The sequence below is a fragment of the Uranotaenia lowii genome, chromosome 2, assembly GCF_029784155.1.
Source record: "Uranotaenia lowii strain MFRU-FL chromosome 2, ASM2978415v1, whole genome shotgun sequence".
Taxonomy (NCBI): Eukaryota; Metazoa; Arthropoda; class Insecta; order Diptera; family Culicidae; genus Uranotaenia; species Uranotaenia lowii.
In genome coordinates this window covers 248,742,694-248,753,780 of record NC_073692.1, presented here as the reverse complement: position 1 = coordinate 248,753,780, position 11,087 = coordinate 248,742,694, and the positions used below count along the sequence as shown (strand labels likewise).

Sequence of the window (11,087 nt, the reverse complement as noted above, 5' to 3'; positions counted from 1 at the left end):
AATTGGAGGATATTTGGTTTTCAGGAAATAAAGAAAACTAAATATTTTTTTTCAGGGAGCTTATGGCTTTGTCAAACTTTGATACAAAAAAAAATTGCAATAAGAGTACAGATGTACTCTTAGGATTGTAGGATCAGATTAGGCAGTAAAAAGAGCAGATCCAAAAGTTCATGAATTCTGATTCTGTTCTGGGACCATCTAACGAACAGATGAAATTAAATAATCGGAAAGCATGGACTGCTTAGATTGTAGTATAATTTCATCGAAATGCACGGATAAATTTCCTCTAAAAAGCGCTCGTACTGAAAGGTCATTATTAATTCGGATTTTATAGTGCGAACATCAAGACATCAAAAGAAGACGGCAAATAAAGGCGACGAAATATTCTGGGTTAACGACACACTGGTGACATTGACGCTATTCCCGTCTCGGTACTGGGTGTTAAATATTAATCTTAAGTTGCCCATATTTATTCAGTCATAATTAATTAATCGGCTAAGACGGTGAATGTCTTAAAAAAAAAGAATTTTATCTAAACAAGATTAAAAAAGTTGTGCAATGATAAAATAAACATAATATGGTGGTCAAATCGTGCACAAGAAAGTTGGACGGCTAGCTTCGCTGGAAGCATCATCGAATGCTCTTCAATATTTCCCTTCTGAAGTCTCTTTGACAGACCGAGTTTAACACCGTGACATCATCGAATGCTCTTCAATATTTCCCTTCTGAAGTCTCTTTGACAGACCGAGTTTAACACCGTGACATGGATTCGTGATACCATTGAACACTGGAACAAGTTAATAACAACACATTTAATCACAAACTGAGAATTTAATTCGAATAATTTAGGAATTTTATCAATCACCACATTTTGCAAATATCCAATTGTGTATAAAAAAAATTACAAACAGCTTCACATGGACAATACTTTTATATAAATAAGCATTTGCAGAGCCATAATCTAGGTAGGAATTTTTGCAAAACTCCTTGTTTGTTTGGTAACAATAACATTCACATTAGTACACACTGGTTTTCGTTATGTACGACTATTTTGTTTGGAACTTGACATTTATGCTTAATGACACATTGTTTTTTGTTTGTTTTGCTTATATTCGTGCTATTGCGTACAAATGTAACCTTATGAATTGCTCAACAATTATGGTAACTGTAGAGTGGCTTTATTCGTTATGTATACGTAAAAAGGTGCTTCACAAATAACGCTCAGGGTCGTCACTCCATCGATTATCTTTTTTTTTTTCTTTTTCTTCGTTTAATACAAAAATTAGAGCTTTGTCTTAGTATTCTGCAGTTGCCGCGTTGATATTTCTCGTTCAAGTTTCATCAGACTCATTTGACGCCGTTTTGCTGGGTCGCGCATCGATTCTACGTTAAAACTATCAGGCTGGACTAGAACACGGTAACGCTTACGTCACCGAACCGAGTAAACTTGAAGCAAGATCTGGAAGTAAAAAAAAAAATAATCAAAAGTGAACAACCTCCTGGATAGGAATACATACCTCTCTAAGGATTACCCAATTTTGGCTATCACTGTAAACATGCAAACGTAGTTCTTTTATTTCCCCTATTTTCGAATCGACAACTCCTTCCGCTATGCCGAAATCATTGAATATCCCAACCACGAGGAAACCATCGCTGGTAGTGTTGTAATTGCTCCAAACTGGCGAATCTTCAGACAAATTGACCGGTAGAACTTCGATCGTTGTGTTGTAGAACCTGTCCGACGGTTGCTCGAAGCTGCCACTTCGAAATAGATACCTGAGAATAGATTTACCATTTCAGTAATATGCACAGTCTAGTAAGTTAGGATTTATCAATGAAAATTTTCTCACCTTTTAAGTGCCACGGATTCTTTAAATTTGATTTCAATCAAATCGCCAAGCTGCGGCATTAGGCCCCAGAAAAAGCTTTCTCCAGTGTATGCTTTTTGCAATGTATAGGCTTTATAATGCTGTATACCTGTTTTCACTACAGCTGGAGGATTTTTATGGGGATAGAATGTCGGAATTTTACCAAACTGTTTATCTTTCAGTTTTTGTACTTTTCCTGTTTCAATTTAAATAGAAAATAAGAGATAAAAACCTGTTTCGACTATCTTAACAGACCAGTCGTACTACCTACCTTTAAGAGATGAAGTTGTTCCTATGTGCTGAAATAGGGATGGTTTATAGTGGATCCACAGCTTGGATATTTCTTGTTTGCAGGTTTTCTGTAAGTTAAAAAAGTAATCGTTCAAGCATGAATAAAAAATGCGTTCCTTATGAATAAATTTGAGCTTACCGCATCCTTTTCAACACTACAAACTTTTGTATAAATAAGATGATACAGTAGCCAATCAACTGGCTTTTCGTTGAAAAACATTTGGAAGAATGTTATTAGCCATGGTAGATCAGCTGACTTGAACATTTTGCCTGAAATTATAAACAAAAATTAAAAAAAAAGAACCGGAGACATTCAATAGAATCTGGATAATTGTAAATGTCCATTCAGCTAGCACAACTTTGATTTTTTTTTTTCAATTTAACCTGAGGTGTAAATCGATTTTCAGTCTGAACAGTAATTAGCCTTTCATTATGCAGGGTCATGCGTAAAGCCAAGCAGTACACGCCCCTATATTCCTATTTGCTGAAATAGCTGCTCACACACGAAGGAAGATCTGTGGGAAATCGTAATACGGCCAAACTGTGCATTATGTCCTGAGCACGGAAAGTGCAAAGGATATATAAGACCTACGCATAGAGCTGAGATAAAAGATCTCCACTGCTGGTGATCCGAAGCCAGCGTCTTCACTTGCTACCAGCCAATGCTCTCGTCAACTGTGCGCATTTCAGCGGCTAGACTACGCCGCTACGAGCTTCTGGGCCTGCCTCTTCTTCGATACCCATCTGGATTCCAGTCAAGCGCCTCTCTGCAAATTTCGTGTTCATCTCTTCGCAGCGTCTGCCCAATCCATCTCCACTTACGTTCCCGAATCTCGATTTCTAGCGCCTTTTGATGACACCGGCGATGTAGTTCCACGATTGAGATCCAGTTGCCAGGCCACCAAGCGCGATATTCCGCAGGCAGCGGTTTACAAATACTTGCAATTTTCGCGTCGTTACCGCATATGTGCAACAAATTTCGCACCCGTATAGCAATACGGATTTGACGTTTGAGTTGAAGATTCGGATTTTCGTTCGTAGAGAGATCTGGCGTGACCGCTAGATGTTTCTGGCGGATTCTGATCCGGGTTTCGATGTCGATTACGCCTGAATGTGACGTAATCTGGCTACCAAGATACTGGAAAAACTCCACTTTCTCAATCTGTTGTCCAGCTACCACGAAATTGGAACGATTTTCTGTGTTGATTTCCATCGACTTGGTCTTTTCGACATTGACTTTGAGACCTGCTGCCTTGGGGCTTTCGGTGAGGTCGTCGAGTTTGCTCTGCATGTCTTGATGTCTTTGGGCGAGCAAAATAATATCGTCAGCCAGGTCAAGGTCTCTCAGTTGCATATTGTCGAAGGATTTCATGACAACTCTCGGTTCGATGCACAGTCTATCGATTCAGTCAAGACCTCATCCATTACAATGATAAAGAGTAGCGGTGATAAGATACATCATCGTCTCACTCCAGCAGTTACTGGAATTGGATCAGATAAGACACCGTCGAGTAAGACCTTGCACGAAAATGTTTCGTACTGTGCTTCGATGAGATGGACTAGTTCCTCTGGGACTCCTCGACGCCTTAGAGCCGCCCAGATGTTTTCGTGGTTCAGTCGGTCGAATGCTTTCTCGAAATCAAGGAACACTAGCAGAAGTAAATCCTGGAATTCGTTGATTTGTTCCAGTATTATCCGTAGCGTTGTGATGTGATCCACACATGATCGTCCGGATCGGAATCCAGCTTGTTGCCGTCGGAGAATTACACTTAGCGTGCATGTGCAAATGACACACTGTTCACTGTAAATGTAAGTGTGTGCTGGTTTCGTTAAGTTGCATGTACGTACAAATGACACACTTTAATCTTTGTCTACTGCAAATGTAAGAGCACTGATCACACTGACACGACACTTAGAACAAAAAATCAACCATTTTTTGTCTAATTTTTTTTGTCAGATTTTGTAGGTTCGCAATACCGACGGCAGGTGGCGAACCGGAATTTTTTTACGAAAAATGCCCTGTAGGAAAAATGGTCCTGTTTAGCCCGATTTTATCGTAGAAATTGCCTGTTTTTTTTAAGTTGGGTGGCATTTCCTAACTGGGATAGCATTTCTTCAAATCGATCAATGCGCATTCTGGAATCGATATTGCGGACTGTTGGAAAAATTATCCAGAAAACGAAATCGAGTGTCCAGTCAGTGTGCTAGTTTCGTTAAGTTTCGTGATTAGGGTCGCTGAACAGAGTGAAGGAAAATGTAAAGAAATGATGCGAGGAAACAGCGCTTTTTAAAGTGAAGTTTTTGAAACACTTCACAAAAACTGCTGGTGTAAGAGAAAGTTGGAAAAACTATTCAAGATTTTTTTTTGCCTTTTATTTTATTTTTTTCAATGTCTTCAATGCAATCTTCAATAGAAAGAACATAAGCCGTAAATATCATAAATTTTTCGAAAAAGATACAACGGCCCACCGGCAGGACTTGAACCTGCGGAGATTGCACATGCTAGTTAGTTACACTTAATCTCAAATTAAAACAAAATCTATTTTAAAAGAAATTTAAGATTGAACCGGCAAGTTGATATTTTTTTTCATAAGCCTTGGGGCTTATTCTGCGATGCGAGTGACGTGACTCACGAAATTTCACTTCTTCGCCCTGACTCCAGAAAATCATTCAGAAAAGATATTTGTGTATCGATGAGCTCTGAAGACCAATAACAGCTCATCCGAACGAAAATTTTTAGGCTAGAGAGGCTATTTAAGCCACCAAAACGATATGAAATTTCGTAAATCACGTCACTCGCGTCATTGTGAAGCCGTACTAAGTTCATTGATTAATGTGATCAGATGTGATGAAGTACCGTTCTTAAATAATTCTGTGTTTGATTGCTAAACTTTTTTTTCCATTCATTCTAAATAACTATTTCAACTTTCTCTACACTTATTAGGTGTTCGAAAATAGAATCATTTTTATACTATTTTTATAATATAAATTGTAATCGAATGAACTTTGTCAATAGACCACACACACTGTAGCCTTCCATTCGCATATCGTCGCTTACACGAACTGCATGCATCTTCTAGCTTAAAAAAAAACTTTATTTGCAATTTTTGGCTGACTAAGCATTTAAAACTATTAAAGTAAAAAATTTAGAATGCACTCTAGGTTGTCTGACCTTTATTTACATTCCAGAACGATTAAAGCGGTTCCGCTAAAGAATTAGTTATGTTCTAATTTGCTTATTTTGGTTAAAGAAATCAGGGATTTTTATTTGTTTGTTTGTAGTTTAAAAATTCTACCAAAAATCATTTCAATGGCGGTTCAATAAAGCGATGAATTAATAATGCATTTAATTTTAATCATCTGTCACTAGATCGTTGTACAATTATTTACTAAGTATAGGAAATTTGAATCTACTTACTTAATATTGCATTAAAATTACATTAATTAAATTTGAAATTCGGATCGAGTTGCCAGAATTTTAAACCGCAAAGTTTTTGTCGCTTACTTCAACTTTAGAAAATTAAATTCATTTTAATCGATGGTTGATATTTCTGAAAATGCTCAAACGCTTGGTAGATTTAGCTTATTTGTAATACAGATGAAAGTTATTTCCTTATTTTGTATAGATCGTTAGATTAACATGTTTCGAAACATTCTGCTTAAAAAGTAAGTTAAAATAATCATTGACTTTGGCTGTGGTGCCGCTTTAGATGGTTAATATCGACTTTATCGAGGCAGCTAATAGCTAGCTTTTCACTTACCTATAAATCCTAATTGGCAAAAATCCAGCACAAACCATTGACTTTGTTCTTTTTTAGCCGTTTTCTCTAGGGCGTAATTTTTCATAATACTAACAAATCCTTTTTTGGTTAGTATATCGTCTTCTAGCTGTACGTAAAATGCTCCTTTTGGTTGGGCATAGGCCATTAAGTAAGCGAAATCCAGATTCTGCTTCGACCTCCATTTAACTCTCTCCACTGAATCGTTCAGAGTTTGCCTTAATCGAGACATATCCGGGTAGTAGCTGGAAGCTGGGGCCAAAATCTCAATAAACCCGCTATCTACAAAGGTTGGGAACCTGGTATTGATGCTGTTTGCGACCTGGTTAACGTAACCCAACTCCGATTCTCCCACGAAAACAACGATCATGGTTTCGTTCTGCTCTTCCTCGTCCATATTTGCTATAAGATTGTCAACTGTTTCCAGCAGATATGATTGTTTATCGCGTTTGACTGTCGGTATGCCCAACACGATCGAAACACCCTGTCGGTTCTTGGATTGAAGGAAAGCCGGCCTTAGAGAAGCGGGGTCATCAAGGAGATGGGGTAAAAAGTGGAAGGCAGTCGGTAACTTTAAATTAGCAGGCAACTTGGCTGAGGCGGATGCATTACGAATCATGGAACGGGAATCGGCACTTAATCCGTCCAGTAAATTCAAATTTATAGTCATGTTGGGCGCATCGCCATTTTGATTAGAGAATCCCAGGTATTGGGACAGGATGGCTACGTCTTCTTGCTTCGCTCGGTACATAGATTCTAAGTATTGCATACGCATTTGAAATTCAGCTACTCGTTGTGACATAGTTTGCTCAGCTGTAAAATCTTAAATAGAGAAAAAAAAACGCATAGATCACAAGTCAAATAGTTTTGTTACAGACATATATGCTCACCTGTCCCTATCACTAGAAATAGTATAGTGCAAGGTACCAAAACGAGTATAAAAGCTAAAAAACAGCTGCGACGCCTCAGGGGCGTCGAAGTCAATCCCATCTTCATTGCGTACTATATAAGCCTGAAAAAGAGTTTGGAATAGAATCTAAAGGTATCGTGCCTGTAACATATGATGCAATATAAAAAATGTGCAGATTGAATTTAGTTCAGCTGTTTCTCTATGTGTAATGAACTCGATGTCTGGTTCTTGTCATAAAAATATTGCATTGCATTCGTTTTATTGAAAACACTTGGAAACAGAATTTTTAGTGTTTGCGGTGTTAAACTTATTTTGAACAAAAACTTAGCGCCTTGAATCCAAAACGCTTGTCATTCGATTTTGAGAAAAATATCATTGATAACTTATGAAAAAATCATTGATAACTTAAGACTCCCAAGGCGGGTTTCAAGTAGTGACTCAAACGTTAAACTGTAATCAGTTCAGTATCACTCAATGAAAACCGGATGGAAAGGATTGGAAAGGCATCCTCATTAAAAAAAAAACGAGAACTTTGGGGAGCACCCGTCGTACCTACTCCATTTTCTAAACAGTCTAAGCAGAACACTTTAAAACCAGACTCAAGAGATGATTCTAGGCTGCTAACCAACCTGACTTAAAAACAAAAATATTTTTTAACTCCTTATCTTTAATATAGTTTGCGAGTGCATGATTTTATATTTCAATACATTTTTGCAACAAGTCAAAAATCTATCCAAATTCAAATAGTGTTGTCCCTCGCGAATAATTTCAATGCATCACGAACTTAAACATATATCAACGAGATATTTATATCTTTTTCAGTTAGAATATTGTTCTCCTAATTTTCGACTCTTAGTTTCTTGAATCTTGGTTATATCTTATTTTGATTGGCATTCTTGAATAGGATTGAACTCACTTTCTGCGATAAAGAATTTTGTTTAAAATTGTTATAATATATTATAACCGTATCTTATTTTGATATGCATATAACTTTCCATGAAACACGGACATCGAAGTCAACGGCCCAAACCGTACTTTAAAAAGTTTCGCTCAGCAGATTCATAAAATTGGATCAAATTTTTGGGATACGAAAAATGGAGCATGATTTTAGCAAATAGTGTGGGTTACTGACATTCCACTAGAAATTTTTCTCGAAGCATTCATATCTTGATAAGTTATAATTTTGATAGGATTTGTTCTGCCTAATATCAAACTATGCTATCTGAACCAGATATAATCTTGATAGGAGCATATCAAAAACTGATATAATTTAACTATGATCGTATAGATTTTTTGATATAATTTGAGGTATTTTAACATCCTACGAATACTGAATTATAACTCATTTAGATAGAAAAAAAATAATATCAAAATATCTCATCTTGATATAATTTTGTTTTTCCCTCCTGATCGGGATTTCAATGCATCACGCACATAGATTTGGTACCGTATTATGTTCTGGCATCAAATCAATTCGCATTTCAGTTCAATTCATCTCAGCTTGTGACGGACTGACCTCTTTCTATCTTGAAAAATTATCACAAAACACCTCCCAGAATCATTTGTGTGTTTGCTCTATAGGTAAACTATACGAAGGAAAAAATTATCATATAACCGTGAGAATTGCACATTGTTAACTTTATCTATGGATGTAACCCACTATGAAATGTGTACAGCCCAACAAGGCTCTATGAATTTTTCATGAACTATCCTTTGCCATAATTAGCTATTTTGCAAACATTTCCAGATTTCTTGTTTTGTGTGTTAAACATAAACTCATCTTTTTACTTTTTCATATCGTTGGCACTTCAATTAGGCTTTAAATAGTGCATCTAGTATAGATAACTCGTTATAGCGTTATAGATGCATTAATGACGCACGCCCATTTGTGAAAAAAGTTCTGATTCAAGTTCAAGCAATGAGAAAGGCGAATGCAATAGAATTTCAACATTGATTGAGACATCGATTATGCTTTAATCTACAGTATAATGTAGACTATCTTGTTCTAACTCATTTCAATTGCACAATTTTTATTTGCCTAGCAGTAGGTAATACTTTTATGGTACACACCTTATTTCCAGACACTTTTACAGAGTAATACTTTAAACTCAGCTCCAATATCAATTGGACAGTATACTTTCCAGCGGTTAATATCACATTTTAATTAAAAAAGATTCTCGGTTTCGAGAGTGGAAAGATGTAACTTGACTTTATAAGCTTAAGCATTGCGATTTATAATGAAAATCATTTTAAGAGCAGACACTGTGTGCAAAGTGTTTATGATTTGAATTTACTTTCCTCACTGATGCATTACGATCAATACGCTGTATCATCACAAAGGTGTATTGTATGGAATTTTATTTAGGTGTGTGAGTATTTGTTATGAATTCAATTATTACGCCAGAGTTTACGGTTGTACTAAATGTTTATGAAAATAAAGACACTGTGGAAAATTCAATTATAAGCAAAATTGTTCCAATTGGAAGAAATTCCAATTGAGACAATCGGAATTTAAATTTCAACTTTTTTCCAGTTTTTTTATTGACAGCTTTAAGTTCATCAATTTACCAACATATTTACATTTCTGAGAATTTCACAGTCCACAAAGTTGATGAAACATTTTATTTTCAGAAACCAAAATTGATTATTACGTCTTTCGGAGTCCCAGTTTCGGACTAGTATCAAGCAGGGTCTATCGGGTGGGTGATATTTGTCGAAAAATAGATAAGGAATATCAATGGTGGAGGTATAAGATTTAACTCTACCCTTCCAAAATGTTGTACTATCCTTTTTTTTTAAACAGACCGATACCCTCCATCAATCAGATATTTACAAGCAATTGTCAAACGAACCGCTGATTAATCATCGTTTACAATTTTTATGGTATCCTGGTCCGCTGAATAACAACAACGTCAAGCATGGTATCGCGCGGTTTCTAAATGTTTTTGACACAAAAATTGAATGGAAGTCAAACGATATCTACCACAATAACGTTTTTTGAAGGTAGATATGATTTTTTTTAGACTCATCGTATTTGAAACTGCTAAAAATTAGAAATTTCTACAGGAAAAGAATATTCAGTTAGAACAAACGGCGAAAAGATTTTTTATTTCAAACGAAAGTGCCGAGAAAACAAAGGGACATTTCCTTTGATTTAGGGATAAATACAAAAACTTGGTTCAAATGCATTTTTCTTTGTATTCAAAATATTTATGCTTTGATACAAAAAACAGTTTCATTCGATCTACAGTTATTTTCTTTTGCCACAGTGTAATTCAGATTTAGATTTAAAAGCATTTATTCATTGAACCATTTTACATTTATTCCAATTGGAAGAAAATTTATCTGTTGTTTCGAAATTCCTATTAGGAACTTCAAGTAATAAAAAGAAATCAAATCCTTATTAGATCCAATCCAGTTCTGAACCAATCCTTATACCAGTTCTAAAAAAAGTTTCATTGAAACAAATCCGGCTGTTTGGACCTGGGGGAGGAAGACTGAAATTCGATGTGTCGTTTTTTTTACTGTTCGGCGAAAAACCAGTTATTGTTGAAAAGATTTGCAATAGTTCAAATTTTAACTTTAAATGATCAGTTTTGTGTAGGGAGTCATGTAATTCAGTTGTTTAGGTGCTAAATTTTAGTCTTCTGAGTTAATTGCTGCAGATTCAAAAGTAAACATCGAAATAGAATACACCAGCTAGATTATCCAATACCAGTCTGTCCACTCTGTCAGAATATAAACTTTGAACTATATAAAAATGTTGTTCGGTCCATGGGAACCACCCAAAATCTATATCTCTTATTTAAGCTATTTTTAAGAACAATCATTGATCAAAAAAAATTTTTGTATCAGCTTCAAAAACTTCAACGAAATTTGAGCGACTTAATACGCCTGAACATGCAAGAATTTTTTTTTTTTGTTAATTCTTCATTTGAAACGGCTCATACCTTTAGGTTTTAAGGAGCCAAACTCTTTTTGTTTTTTTTTACAATAGTTTGCTTACTTCTAGTTCACTTTTTTTTAAAGAAAAGAAAATAGATAGGGAAATATGAAAATAAAAATAATTATAGACGAAGATCAATAGCTTTAAGGAAAAGATATATTTCGAACATGTAGTCCAAGTCTATCACTGCCAGCACATCTCTCACTGGAACATAGGGTGGTTTTCCTCGGGCCCGAAGGGAGTCTATGAAATTCGTTCTAGCGACAAGATGGACCTCGCACGACCAAACAATA

General features: G+C 35.8%; 1 protein-coding gene across 1 annotated transcript; it reads right to left on the bottom strand.

The window, feature by feature from the left end:
- Positions 1-811: 811 nt before the first annotated feature.
- Positions 812-9,152, bottom strand: LOC129747709 (alpha-1,3-mannosyl-glycoprotein 4-beta-N-acetylglucosaminyltransferase B). Its single transcript, XM_055742037.1, has 8 exons — positions 8,919-9,152; positions 6,829-6,950; positions 5,921-6,760; positions 2,299-2,429; positions 2,140-2,227; positions 1,851-2,064; positions 1,518-1,776; positions 812-1,459 (listed from the first exon to the last, which is right to left on the bottom strand). Exons 2-8 carry the CDS (start codon positions 6,932-6,934, stop codon positions 1,430-1,432), a joined length of 1,668 nt encoding a protein of 555 aa, XP_055598012.1. The 5' UTR covers positions 6,935-6,950; positions 8,919-9,152; the 3' UTR covers positions 812-1,429.
- Between the last annotated feature and the right edge of the window lie 1,935 nt (positions 9,153-11,087).